The sequence below is a fragment of the Pleuronectes platessa genome, chromosome 22, assembly GCF_947347685.1.
Source record: "Pleuronectes platessa chromosome 22, fPlePla1.1, whole genome shotgun sequence".
Classification (NCBI taxonomy): Eukaryota; Metazoa; Chordata; class Actinopteri; order Pleuronectiformes; family Pleuronectidae; genus Pleuronectes; species Pleuronectes platessa.
In genome coordinates this window covers 2,382,801-2,397,320 of record NC_070647.1, presented here as the reverse complement: position 1 = coordinate 2,397,320, position 14,520 = coordinate 2,382,801, and the positions used below count along the sequence as shown (strand labels likewise).

The 14,520-nt window shown below is 42.0% G+C and overlaps 1 protein-coding gene across 1 annotated transcript in view; it reads right to left on the bottom strand.

The window, feature by feature from the left end:
- The window catches only part of cog5 (component of oligomeric golgi complex 5), a 55,986-nt gene that overhangs the window by 2,435 nt on the left and 39,031 nt on the right, over positions 1-14,520 (bottom strand). Inside the window, exons 8-19 of the mRNA XM_053414777.1 lie at positions 12,794-12,953; positions 11,752-11,864; positions 11,551-11,628; positions 8,097-8,178; positions 5,436-5,640; positions 4,530-4,691; positions 3,965-4,064; positions 3,715-3,825; positions 2,391-2,453; positions 1,631-1,734; positions 963-1,200; positions 210-286 (exon numbers count right to left, since the gene is read on the bottom strand). Coding sequence (XP_053270752.1) covers positions 210-286; positions 963-1,200; positions 1,631-1,734; positions 2,391-2,453; positions 3,715-3,825; positions 3,965-4,064; positions 4,530-4,691; positions 5,436-5,640; positions 8,097-8,178; positions 11,551-11,628; positions 11,752-11,864; positions 12,794-12,953 — 1,493 coding nt within the window. The remainder of the gene's footprint in view (positions 1-209; positions 287-962; positions 1,201-1,630; positions 1,735-2,390; positions 2,454-3,714; positions 3,826-3,964; positions 4,065-4,529; positions 4,692-5,435; positions 5,641-8,096; positions 8,179-11,550; positions 11,629-11,751; positions 11,865-12,793; positions 12,954-14,520) is intronic.

The window sequence follows — 14,520 nt, the reverse complement described above, 5'->3', positions numbered from 1 at the left end:
ATGTCAATGTTATAGGATCAATTCACACAAATTTCAATTTAAAATACTGTTTCCACCAAAGGCAATGAGTCAGCCCCTGCAGCCCTCCTCCAGTTCCCCAACTCAAAGCACTACGTTTTTTCCCTTTGACCACTACAGAAATGTTGATGTTCAACCTGGTGTTTACAGTCAAATCAAAGAGGACTGTTATGCATGTTGATGTTACACACCTGAAGGAGCGCAGCATTCTGTACGGTTTCCCCAAGTCAGACACTCTCCTGCACAGAGGAGCTACTGCCAACTCCATCTGACACAGACACACACACACGAAAACAACCTCAGTTCGGGGAAGTCATTACCTCGTCACTGCTGAATCGATGAAGCTGCTATCAGATATGCATTGAACTCCGGATAAACCCCTCACATTCTCCTGAGGGGCTGTATGTGAGAACACAATGTCCCAGTGAGAGGCTTTGGACTTTCTCTGGAGTTTCTCTTGCCAGCCCCCAAATAAAATCTCCAGGAATATCTGAATGAGCTCATGTGAGAACACAGCAGGAAATCCTTGGCAGGATTCACCACAAGCGAGTTGGCCTGTTGATGACGATCTTAACACGCAACAGACGCAAAACTGAAAGAAAAAATTATAATAATCTAAAAGAAAACAAGTATTGTAAAATAAAAAGCGGTGCCATACCCCTACAGGACGCAGATGGGTATGTCAATAGAGCTTTTGGAAAAGGGCGGACGCTAATGTTGATGTGCTGCAAACCCACACACTCCGCCTCCTGCAGCACCCTTCACCTGAATGCTCCGGAGGCTTCTGTGTTGTTGTGAACGCATCTGAGTGGAGAATCTCCTGCTGCGTTGTTCATGTGTCAAAGGCAAACTCCAGAGAAAGTCTGGACCCAATTGCGCGGCCATCAACTAGAGATCGAGTCTACACAGCCTGGAGAGGAGCAGTCTGACAACTTCCACCTCACCTGAGCAAAGTCAGCAGCCAGTCGCATCTTGCCGCCCTCTCCCAGTGGGCGCAGCAGGCTGGCGTGGCGGAGGAACAGCTCAATGGCTTTCTTAGCAATGGCCTCAGTGCTCTCGTAGATGAAATCTGTGCACTGGATGTGTCTGAAGTAGTCCGACATCACTCTGGAGATGAAGCCCTGCAGCTCCTTCATGTAGAGGGAGCAGGGAACGTCAGGCTTATCAGGGCTGGACAGAGGCCTGCAGAGCAAAAAAACAGGCACACATGCAAACACAAATTACATTTAATCATTTGCATTTTCAATGGTAAACATGTCATTTTGTTTGGATAATGAAACCAAAACAACAGGATGAGGTTTATATATATTATATATATTATTATATATATACACTTGTGATAAACCCTAGGTACATTATTTCGGTTTAAAGGGGACAGGTAATGTACTTTAGTAGTAGAATTATGTTGTTAAATATTGTTGGCTTTTACTCAGTTTCTACACATCGTTCTGTTTCTTTTGATGTGTTTTAAGAATTAGCTTTCTTTGGTTCCCTGAGCCATAAGAGAATTGTGTCCCCAGAGCAGGGGGATTCAAGCAGGGGACGCGTAACTAAATGTAGTTCCTGGTTCCTCCAGTCAAAGCACACTTCTTGGCACCTGGAAAAGACCTACCCTGAAAAGTCCTCCTGGTGGAGCGTTATGATAATGGCCTCTATGGAGTCGCCCACTGACTGCAGGAGAGGGTGCACTGCAGTGCTCATCAGGGTCTGTACTCCCTGAATCACACAGAGAAGAAGTGCATTGTGGAAGGATGTTCAGGAGAAACATGAGAAGGTGGAAGCAGCAAACCCAGACTTGACTACAGCTCCTGTGCATCAAATCACATTAACTACTGCTCATTACCTGCAACTTAGGAGCACCCTGTTGCCATAGCAACACCTGTGAAGTCAGGTGAGCAGTAGGAACATAAACATGAGGTCTGACTCCTTTCACCTTTAAGATATGAACAAGCTATCAGCTGTGCGGATGTGTGTGTTTGTGTTTCTCCGTCTCCACAAACGTTGACTGAGATTAAATATCTGCTCAACTAGAGAGTGTGAGTTTGTATGTGACACAAGAATTCAAACCAGTGGGATGCAGACAGATTCCCATTATATAAACCTTGCTTTTACAACATGTGTAAAAATAATGCAAGTGGTTGGACAGCTAATTGATAATTGATGTCGTTTGATGTGAAAAATGAAACCCACTATTATTATTACCGCAAAGTTCTGAACAATATTTTATGAATTGGCAAGAATCTCCACAAAAATAATAAACCCACAAGCAGATAGAAGACATGTATATGCGCATGTAGCTTTGCTTCAAAGAAAGAATGAAGAATGTCAATGAAAATGAAAATATATGTATTAATGACTTTTTGCTGAGATACCTCCAAAGAAGAAGACAGGGACTCTGCAGCAGCCGCTGTACAACCCCCCAAACCTGAAATAATCTGCAAACACAAAACACAGGAGGACAAAGATGAACAAATATAGAATTAACACATCAATAAATTAATAAACTCTATTTGTATAGCACATTTATACATAAACTATTTTTCTATGCAACCTAAAGTAACAGTAACAAAAGGCTGGCTCCCCATAATTCCAGTCTTATCTACTGGTTCAGGTCGACAAACTGAGGCACTACACAAGAAGTGACTGTCCCATATTTAAGGAGGAAACAAGACAAGAGGCGGGAACCACTGCAATGATGCAACAAATGTGATGTGCTCTCTTTTACTGTAAATCTAGAATTTAGGTGAGCATTTGGTGGTTCACCCTAACCCTAATTTCTGTTTTGTCCTTGATTCATTTTTAAATAGCTGTCATGTATCTAAAATTCTACTACTAGGACGGAGGTCATCAGCCATTGGAGACTGGACAATTTAGCTGAGTGCGAGCATGGATAATGAAGAAAGAAATGGTCCCAATATATAACCATGTGGAACCCCAAAAACCCTGTTCAATATGGAAGAAACCAGAAAGAGGACTGTTTGTGAAACATCAACTCGTTATTACATCATAGAACAGGAAGGCAGTGAGGAAGCTTCTGGATTAATAGGATACTGTTTCTTCAGGGTCTTGCTAATGATGTGTAAATTTGAACTGGTCAACAATTTGATCAAGGCTCTGTGTTTTGCCATTTACCCTCGCTGTTCCCCAACCGGTCTTTGTCTCTTTGTCTCTCCCTCCACCTACATGGGAGAAATTCTCACTCTGCTCTCACCAAGCAAAAATTTGAAAGCCTTGATGTAATTTAATGCTGAAGGAATCTCATAGTCGGCTGTGCCAGGATACACATACATCTTTAATGGAGGGGGCAGAAAGTACACACTGCACCCCAACTACTTTACCTCATATTCCAATTTAACTCCCTTCCCTTGCTTTAATCTACATGTGTGCTATGTGACATCTTTATACATTATAAAGCTAATACATGGTTAGAGAAATAAAGAACAGTAGATGGCGGTAATGCACCTTGACGTTGGTTGCCGACTTGCCAATTAACCGAAAGGAAGAAATAAAAGTAAAAATCACAGCTGGATTATAAAAATATTTCAAGGGTGGTTTACCATATAATAAAAGTGACAACACTTTAGTGCTGTAATATTTCTCTATGGATTCATCTATGGCAGTTGAAGTTGCTGCATTTACATGAAGTCAACATTTGCAGGTTAATATATCAGACAAACGAGCAGTATTTATTCCAACCTTGGAGACAGCCAGCTGCAGACGGAAGAGGGAATTGACCACAGCAACGTTCCTCCTCTGGCCCTCTGTCAACGGACCAATCACCTGACTGGCATCACCCTGAGTACTTAACTGCAGACAGAGAGAGGTGTAAGTAATGGACTGGCTGATTGAAGAGACACACAGAGAGGTGGTGTGTGGGTCATATACAACAAATGGTATTCGAACAGATGGGATTTGCACCAAGATGCACACGTGACTCTACACACACCAGCTGTTCAGACTTGACGCAGAAGAGTTGGACGGTCTTGGCAGCATTCTTGGCCACAGCCAGGGAGAGATCTGGATCTACCAATGCTACATTCAGCTCACTGCAAACAAACACACATACCATCCCATTTCAATAATGTAACTTGGGTAAATACCAAATACGTACGCTTTGTTCAAAAGTAAACTGTGCATTATCTTTTTTAAATTAGTACGGAGCCATCTTATTTGTAACAACTATGCATGTACCTGCAGGTTAGGGAGAGATAGGGTTCTTTCATATTCTCTAAAGCTTCCATGCAAATTACAAAGACTTACAAAGTTATTTTTGTTATAAAATTGCAGAAATAGTCAAATAATACTGGTGACTGCTTAGGCCTTGTTCCAGGACTTTCAGACAATAAATCTGTCTTTGAATAAATGAACATCGTTTTATGAATGTGTAAGCGACAGATAATGTCTTGTAAGATAAATCAAAAGCCATTAAAGACAGTTGAGTGACAAGAAAAGAGTGCTGCCACTCCCAGTACGTTTCTGCTGGGACTCAAATTGCCATGTACTGTACATGCCTGCTGATGGTCTTGATGATGCTGTCCAGCTCGTCACTGGAGGGCGGGTTGCGGCCCCCCATCGGGAACACAAGGTTGATGGGATCAAACAGGCGAGAGAGGGACTTGGAGAGGTAGGCTGCTTCATACGGCTGGAGAGAGACCTTCAGAGCCTTCTCTGGGCTGCAAACACATGCACAAAGAAATTGAAACAAAATCCAGAGAGGCTAAATGTATGCAAGTCCAGAACCTCTCACTCAGACATTTGCGTGCACACATACAGCCTTGACGTATGTTAAGTTTGGAGGACGTTTAAAACTGAACTTGAAACGTTTCTTCTGGAGTGACAAACAGCTGTTGATCCAAAAATTTGCTACATAGCAATAGCCCACTTTAAAATACAGACCACTCTGGAACTATTGGAAAGGCAAGGGAAATTCCTTTGTTTTTGGATATAAGATACAAAGACAAACCTGAGACAAGATGCTGGTTACATCTAGCTGAATTAAATAACTCCGCAAATAGAAACGTTTGGTGAAAACCCACACATTTTTAATTGAGAAACAGGTGTGAAGAACAGCCCAGATGTTGCCTCTTACACCACAAATACACAGCAATAAATGTGTTTTACCACTACAAATTAAAGGGGATACCTGCATCAAGACACATTGATGACAGATTATGATCCAATCACCCAAACCCCCAGGTGATCAGGGACCCACTGCTATCACATTGAAGATAATTGTTAATGCAATTGCCACATACAACGACTATGTATTCACATGTGACTGTTTCAAACCAGCTAAGTCCCGTCTGCTGGGCAGCTAGCAGCCATTAGTCAGTAAACACAGGTAGCCTAGCAATCCTATCCTCAGTCCTTTTTATTATTGTTTTTCATGAGAAAAAGATTCCTGTGAGTGGGTTCACCTGTAGTCCTGTTTGCCATGTGTGAAGAGGTCCTGGCTGTCTGTCTCTGTGGCCATGATCTCAAGTGACATGTCCATTCCCCCGCTGCTCATTAGAGCCCCCTGCAGGCTGGCGCTGTACTGCTGCAGACGGCGCCACAGCTCATTGTACAGTCGTAACAGTTTGGGGTACTCTCCTTCAAATGCTTGCTTCAGAAAGGACGAGCCTAGGGAGAGAGAATTGAAGACAGGGGTAGTGAAGACAAACCTTTTATTACAAAGTGAAGCCTGGAACCACTATAACGCCTCCTTATGAGTAGTCTCACGAGAAGGGCCTTGGTCTGGAAAGGGACCAAGAACTGTTAAAGGTCACTGTTTCAGAAGACCTCTACAGAGACAGAACAACCTAAAGGCAGCAACACTCCATCAATCAAGCTGTTATTGTGCCAGGGCTAGATGGAAGTCTTTATTGAAACCTGCAGGGAGGTTGTTTATTACAATAGAAAATGGCAATTTTATCAATTCAATTTACAACACAACAAAGTGAAAGAATTGCAACTATTATTTCTACTTGCTCCAACCAAAAAAAGAGAGGCTGAAACATGTAAGATGCGTTTGAGTTTTGTAAAGCTGCTTTTACAGACACAGAAACCGTTGACTGATTTGACCTCCCTCTTATCCCCTGTCCACTGGCCATGAGGCTATCAATTTTCTCAATTTTATCAGTGGATACAAACTGCTTTCTGCTAAAACATACGTTACTGACACGCTCTCAGCACAAAGGAAGTGTGATCAGAAGCTAAGTATGGTAACAAGCAGCCAGATGCGCCTTTCCTGTTCTCACTTTGTTATTCCCTGCAATCAGACAACTCTCTATTGAGATCCTCCATATGTTGTGCGCGCCTGTGTGTGTGTGTGAGAGAGAGAGAGAGAGAGAGAGAGAGAGAGAGAGAGAGAGAATATTATTCCTAGCATTATGAAGTCTTTCTTTTCGTTGAGTCCAGTCCTCACAAAGATGCCTATACGACCACTGTTCATTTTGTATTTACTCATTTGTTAAGGGGGAAGGGCATTTCATTTGTTTCACTAATGACTTTAAGAGAGACACAGATGGAGAACAAAGGACGGATAATTTGTGAGGTGAAACTACAATCAGTTCAAAATTGTTCGATTCCTGAGAGGCACTTAGCATCAAATACATTTTCCTGTGTGCTGCAATCACTGACTTAACTTTGGGATTTGCTTTACATTGGTCCATTTTAACCAAACTGTCCACAACAGGCAAGTGGACTAGTTCTGAGGTGTAAACAGCACCATGCACTATGTCTAAAATATGTCCGCACAACCTGTTATTAAATTAAAGTTTTAAATCCTCTCAGCTACATCAATGAGCAAACAACGGATCCACACAAGCAGACTGAGCAGATACTTTAATTTCACTAGTAGGAAGAATTTCTCAATTAGCAGTTCTCAACTGTGGATTCATGATGATATCACAGGGAGTGAATGGTAAATGGTGTTGTATTTATATAGCGCTTTACTAGTCTTGATTGCCACTCAAAGCTGTTTACAGTACAGTTTTACATGCCACCCATTCACATACAGTGCATCTATTAGCAGCACATTTGTTGTTCTATGAGGGGCAATTCAGGGTTCAGCATCTTGCCCAAGGACACTTCGGCATGCAGATGAGGAAGACTGGGGATCGAACTGCCGACCTTCAGATTGGAGGATGACCACTCTACCCCTCAGCCACAGCTGCATTTCTAGGCTGACAGCTACAGGTCGGTTGCATTTAGGCACGTTGTGTTCAGAGTCAAACTGGAGAAGTTGAGAGCAGTCCATGATTAATCAGCAAAACTTAACTCGACAGAAAAAAACAATCACTGATCTCCGCTTAAGTCAACAATGGTTGATTTGACTGTCAATTAAATTTGTCATGTTTGACTGCTGTTACTAGGATGGGGTTAACCTTGCATGAGCCTGTTATGGGAAAGATGCCAGACAGGAGTACGAGTACAGGAAGAAGGGAGCAAAGCTGTTGATTGATCAGTTCTTTTGCTGACCCCCCCCCCCCCCCCCCCACACACACACACACACATTGCCACCTACCTAGATAAGCAGCAATGTGCCGACAAAGGCAGACAAAATAGACTGCGAGCTCTTACACATGGATTTAAACCATACGCATTTTAATCACATGTTTAGGTGAGTAACACAAAGTAAATACTACTCTCAATTGTTTATAAGAGAACTCAGTAGGGTGGACTGCATACCACAAGAACTCCAGGTAGCCACAGTTTTCTTCTGTATTACAATATTGGACTTTCTGATTACATATTCTATACGGCATCGACACACAACAATAATTGTGTGTTGATGCATGGAATGTAGCACAGCCCAAAAGCGTCTTTCTCCCAGCCCCATTGATTTCCTGCTGTTAACTGAGCTTTTGTTACAGCCTGCTGATTACGGCTCACTAAATGAAGCGTCTCACAACTGTTTGTGCTGCTGGTGGCGCAATATCCATCCACTGTCTGTCTGAAAGAAACCTTAAAGACGCACATCCTGGAAGTAATTCATCTTTGCTTTGAATGGTTTTGTATTTATATAGCGCTTTCTATAGAATTAGAAGCCCTGACACTTAAACACTCCGCATCATTCAGGGGAGTTCCAATCTTACCTTCAGTTGCTCTGTGAAACTCCTCACTCAGTGTGTTCGTTACATCTGTCCAAAAGGTATAGAGAATATCAGGCTGACCCTCCTGTCAGGTAAACAGAAAAGAAACAGTAGCATGACTTAAAGCGATGGTAGATGTGTGATGTGTCACTCTAATCTCTACAGCCATTGCTGTTTGTCTGATTTCCAAATTAAAATCACATTGAACGTTGTGCTGATGATGGTGCTATGACCTTAAATAAATGTATACATTTCCCTAATGATATAAGACAGTTTAAGACTCTTTCGGCTGTGTTACTACTGTTTGGTAGTTCACTATCTGTCATACTGTATATCAAAATCAATACTGCAGCAGTCAGTGCAAAAATCCATCAAGCACCTTCTGCATTAATATCACAAAACCCGTCAAAGCATGTTTAGCGTGGAGGAAAGGGGCCGATAGGTGTGTTCATGTTAACATGGATACCAATGCCTCGGTTCAACGGACTAACCCTGACGGAGGAAAGTGCTTTAATTATTCAATGGGACCTGTGTCTGTGTGTGTGTGTGTGTTTGCTTCTCCAATGGAGAGCAGATGAGAGAGAAGCCACTGCATCCTCACTTCCTGCTCTGCACGAACCCAGGACACATCTGAGATCATCTGATAAATCAGACCCCATTCAGAGGTGGTCTGGGATGCATAGGATCACATTCTTTGAGCTGTGGGAGTGTGAATTCTTGCACTTCTCAGATTGACAATCTGTTTGTTATCAACACTGACCACCACCTATTGATTGTCTATTATTACTTTACTTTAAGAGTAATATGTTATTTCACAGTAGAGCTGAGCATAGCACAATGATATGCTCAGGCCATTCTGACTTATCTTTCTCTCTCTCTGCTACAGAAGAACTAGACAAGCCTGAACAGAGCCCTGACCCAAACCCAATCCAACACCTTTGGGATGAACTGGGACACAAACGATCACCCAACAGCACTGCTGCACCTACTGTATATGTCTGAAATAGAGCAACTCCCTGGTTCTAACTTCTGTTGGGAAGTGTAAAAGCAGAGCAGTGCAGGCTGTTAAAGCCATGAAATCAAACAAGATTTCAACCAGCATTTGGGCTACATCCTATTACATTTTAATTTGAAAAAGTATCAACTCTACTATAGATATATCTGGCGTCCATAGAGCTGCTAAAATTGAGAAGATTAGAAACGCTGCCCTATTTCAGTCTGAAAACTTTGGTGCAGCATTTTAGTCTGAACGGGCAGAAACAGAGATGTTCAGAAACGCTCACAACCGCTGGCTGGTGGGGTCTTTTCAGTCACAGTGTCACCTTCGCTGATTCGTTAGGCTCCGATCACATGAAAAAATAAAATAAACGCAAGTAGCCTCAGCAACAAGTGTAGCACGCAACATGGATAATCAAGTGTTGCTGACCCTGTTTTCCTAACTAACAGTGGTTGTGCAGTTCAATTCTACATTTTACAATGATAAAGCTGCCTCCATGCATAAGAGATTAGATATTTTTTGAGCAATCAGCAACAATTCCTGTGTCCAATGGGACGTGCAAGCCTTTATGTATATGTGGATGTAGCCGTAGACCTTGTAACAAATCAAAGATGGAAGCAGGAGACTTATCACACAAAAGGTCTATTATCCAATGTAACATCAGGAAATCAATTGTAAAACTGACAGGGGACCACAGCCTGGCAGCAGCGATTGCAGTAATCTCACAGAGGGTGCTAATAGCCAAGCAGCAAAACTGAACATTCACAGTGTAGCTGGGAATATTTCTCCTGCTGAGAGCTGAATGAAAGGAGTTACAGTTATCAAGAACTTACGAGTGAAGGATCTTCTTTAGGTCTGTTGATTATGTCTAACTACCCATGCTTTTACTGCTCGTCAAAGCGAGTATTTTTCTCCTCCTGTACAATAAGTGGGTGGTGAGTTAATCACATAAAGGAACCATGAGCAGAGGAGTAAACAGGGCAGCTTGGACAAAACTGACCTGTGTGTCTATGCATACAAATGCCGTGAGGATGAATTTAAGGGTTTATTCATTTATGGTACACTACACTCATACAAAAATGATCATCACCATGAGTTACAGCTCATTTATTAAATTGATGCTTCTCTTTCGCTGCCTGTCCTTTGTAGAAACACATAGATCTAATATGATTTGCTTTGTTTAACTGATGTGACTGCTGACAGCGCGACTGAGTCTGTTCAAGCATTTTTCTGTGGACACATGGCATGTAAGTGACTGTGCAGCTGCACTGCAGCCTTGCATTTAGACATGTCATTAGGTCTCCAGCTCACACCTCCATCACTGGGTAATTTGTGAGAGCTTTGTTTCCATAGTAACAGTCTCCCGCTCTGATTTGTACAACTAGGTTTCAGTGGAGGTAAGAGAACCACTGATGGTGGTCATGATGATGTGTTAATCACTGCCTTGATTATGACTGTCTGTCTTTATCTGTAGAGTACTGCCTGTCCAAAACACAAAGCAAATCTTAACATTTAGTAATATTTCCTCTTAAAACTAATTTCACTATTCTTACATTTCACTACAAACTGTTCCAATCCTTAACTTCCCTCTGCACCATAGAGTGTTTATTGAAAGGCTCTGTAAACAACGCCCATTACACAAAAAATACAACAGTGACAGTACATTGTAGAACTTTTTGGGGAGGACTCACTAATGATAAGGAATACTTGAAGTAGTTCTGGAGGATTACCACAGGCCAAGCAAACATCTCATTCAGAACAAGTAGGTTTAGAACATGCACACAGTGACAGAATATATAATAATTTGAAGTGACTCTTTTCTCGAACAAATTTAATGTAAAAAGATGGATCCACGGTCCTTCTTCTTAGAAAGAACACACTGAAGATATCGTCATTTTCATTATTAGTGATTGTAAAAACCTGGTGCCTACATTACCCACAGTGCAATACAACCACAGATTGGTCAGAGATAGCTGTGTGTTCGTAGAAGATACAATAACCTGGAGCTTCTAGTCTAACCAACACTTCAAAACTGTGGTGTTTGGTGTGAGCAAAATTAGTTTCCTTACAATAAACGAGCAACATTAAATTGAACAAAACGCCTCCTTGTGTCTAAAACGATGCATTCTAACGTGCAACCCTAACTTTTAAAAATGTTAAAATATCTTTATAAATCTTCTAATACAAAAAAATTAGCTGATAACAATGAGAAGCAGAATTACCATCTGTGTGAAGCTAGCAAATACCTAGAAATGTAATGATTTGGTCTTTTATAGTCTGCTGTAAAATGTGGATGATGGGGACTCGGAGGAGTCACTGTGCTGTGTGTGGATATGTTGTTATTTTTTGTGAAAAACAGTTTAACCTACACGGCTAAACTTGCGCCTTGACACTGTTGTCCTGTTTGCAGATGGTAATTGATATTCTTATAGCAGAACCAGAGAAGTGGCATCCACCCACCTTGCTGATCTCATCAATGAAGCAGACATGAGTGACAGGGTCCCTCTTCTTCATCAAAACCTTCTGTAGATGCTGCACCTGTGAACATGCAGCAAAAGAAACTTCACACCTAAGTCATCAGCCCTGTAGGCCGCCTGGCTTTCGGTTGGAAACATGTGATTCAACACTGCCGTAAATCAGAGGCCTAGGGCAGCTGCGCACCTGTCTGCAGGCAGCGCATATCTGGTCCATCAGCTTCTCCAAATTGGTCCATAGAGCAGCACGGAAAGCGGCTGTGTTCCCCGGTGTCGGAAGCACTGCTCTGCCTGGAGCTCCTGAGGAAGGAATTAATTCATTAATGTCTTTAATTTACTGTTCATTGTTGTTGTTTTTGTTACTAAGATCCCGATGAAACCAGTACCATCATCCCAGTATTGCAGGTTTGACCATTATTTGATTTTTTTAGCTGATTTAGAGCAGCATTTCAGATTCTTAGAACATGACACAGGAAGAAGAGCTTTTCTGTATATTTTATGACAGAGAAACAGTTTTACCAATGCGGAGAAGCAGAGCTGGAAGCAGGCTATTGTTGTAACACACTCACACAAAGACAACAATATTACCTTTTACTCTATTAAATATTTGTATTTATGCATTATTATAGTCACTTCCAGTCTATAGGTAGTTTTTTTGTAACCTTTTTTTAACCTCTTTCCTAACTGGTTTTCTATGTGGGTCATTACAGTTTTTCCTGATTCTCATTCATAGTAATGAAGGACCATGTCCCCCAGTGAAACAGCTTGGTGCATTGATGTGTGCACGTGGAATTTTCTGACACATAAATCTAAAAAAGGTTTTGGGTTCTAAAAAAGACCAAGAAACATTTTGCTAGGTTTCTTCTTTTATTAAGTGACAATCCCAAAAATGGTCTTAAAATGTGAGCAGTCGAATCCTTAGCCTAATGAGGGCTGTTATCTGAAAATACCTTCTTCATTAATTAGAACAATGAAGTGGCTGCTTCATCGGAGCCCTGAAAATAACACAAGCCCTCCAGCCAGAATTGACTATTCTCTGTGGCCATGGTATAATAATCTATTTTGGATAAAGCCACCCGATGAACTAGGACAAATTACAAGATGCAAAATTAGGACGATGTTACCAGTGTGTCTGTGTCTGTGTGTGTGTGTGTGAGAGAGAGAGAGCGAGAGTGTGTGTGTGCCTGTGCATGTTTTAACACTTTGACCATATCCTCCTTGGGTCTCACCTCTGGGGTTGGACGGCTGTGTCAGGCCCTTGATGTCCAGAGCACTTGTGATATTGTCCTGTATGCTGGTGCGGTAACCCCCCACCACACTGCTGATCGTCTCTCTCAAACTTCCCAGGTTGTAGAAGACCTGCAGGGCCGTACCGACCTGGCTTGGATTCTGATCAACAAAAGCAGAGAACAAGACAAAGAGAATGCAAGTTGGCAGTTGTCTAAGGAACAGAATGAAATCCACTTAATGAATCTGGTAATTTCACACAAAAAACACTCAAGAACAGAGGTGACGGCAGTAGCTAAAAATACACCTCACATTGTTTTAATGAGAGAGAACTGTGAATATTTGGCACGGAAAAGTCACGACAAAAATGCCAGCACTCTTTCTAGTAAATCACCAAAACATGTTCTGCTCAGCTCCTCCAATGTCAAGACTTTCTGTATTTTTTTGTTTGTTTAGCTGTGTATCGTAAACTAAACATCATTGGGGTTTGAATTGTTAGTCAGACAAAACATGCAAACGTCAACTTGGACTCTGGGATAATATGATGGCATCTGACACTTTGATAAACCAAACTATAGATAAATGGAGGAAATGCAGCTCAATTGTCTTTCCACACAATGATAAGGGGAGAATAAAAAGGCAGTGTTCTGTCTTTCTTTAACAAGATCGATCTGTTTCGCTGCCGTATTTCATTACTCAAAAATATTCTCTCACATGATAGGTGAAGAAGAGGTTCGGTCACAGTAGGGAAGGGAAACTAAAAATAATCAGGGTAGATCAAAGTTATAACCTAAGAAAATACTACTACTACAAAAAAAAAAATGTAACAAGATAAGAAGTAAAACTTTGCACTTGTTGGGCCAGAGCCCAGCGGGGGGCCAGCAGACACTGGAGCCGAGAGGAACAAAGGGTTGTTAAACTTTGGGCGGGAAAACATCCTCCTGCAGGCTCAAGAATATCCCCCTGGTGGTGGAAAAATGTTCTGGGAATGCCTTGGAACCCCCGCTGATTTCCAAGCCCAGCCCACTCAGGTCCAGCTCTGACACTCAATGTCAGAGCTGGCATTGCATCATCCTATGACCAACTCCTCAAGGAGGAGGACCTCTCAGGTAATTTAAAAGCCCATGCACCCCAAACATCGCTGCCATTTTACCCTGCTCTGAAGACAACACCAGGCCCCCTTCGGGGCCTCCCAGCTGATTTAGTTGCTAAAGGGGGCAACTTTAACTTTTAGTTTATCAGCCATTTCCTGCTCTCTGAAGACGTCAATAGACCGTTCCCGGTCTAGCTAGATGATTTTAGTTGGTAAAGGAGGCAATAATTACAGACGTTTGTTTCATTTCCATTTTCTTTTATTTCTTTTATCTCAGTCGACGTTTTTATTTTCAAAAGGACTTTTGCTCTTTTAACTTGAAAAGACCAAACAGGAAATTGCACGCGGAACAATCTCAGACTGTTCCACTTTCCCCACGGACTTTACTTTTCTTTTCCGCACACCGCACACGCACACCGCGAGGGTGGTACAGTAAGAGGCTTTATTGTCTGGGCAGATGTTAATCTAATACGTAGCGTATTGTTTTAATACTTGAATGTATTTGTTTTGTATGAGACCGCCGAGTCTCTAGTGTTTTGCGGCGATTCGCCGGTTTCCGGTTACGGCCTTGTGCCACAGTTTTTAAGCGCCGTGAGCAGCGTCTCCAGCTCATTGTGACCGTTTGAACAACTTTAA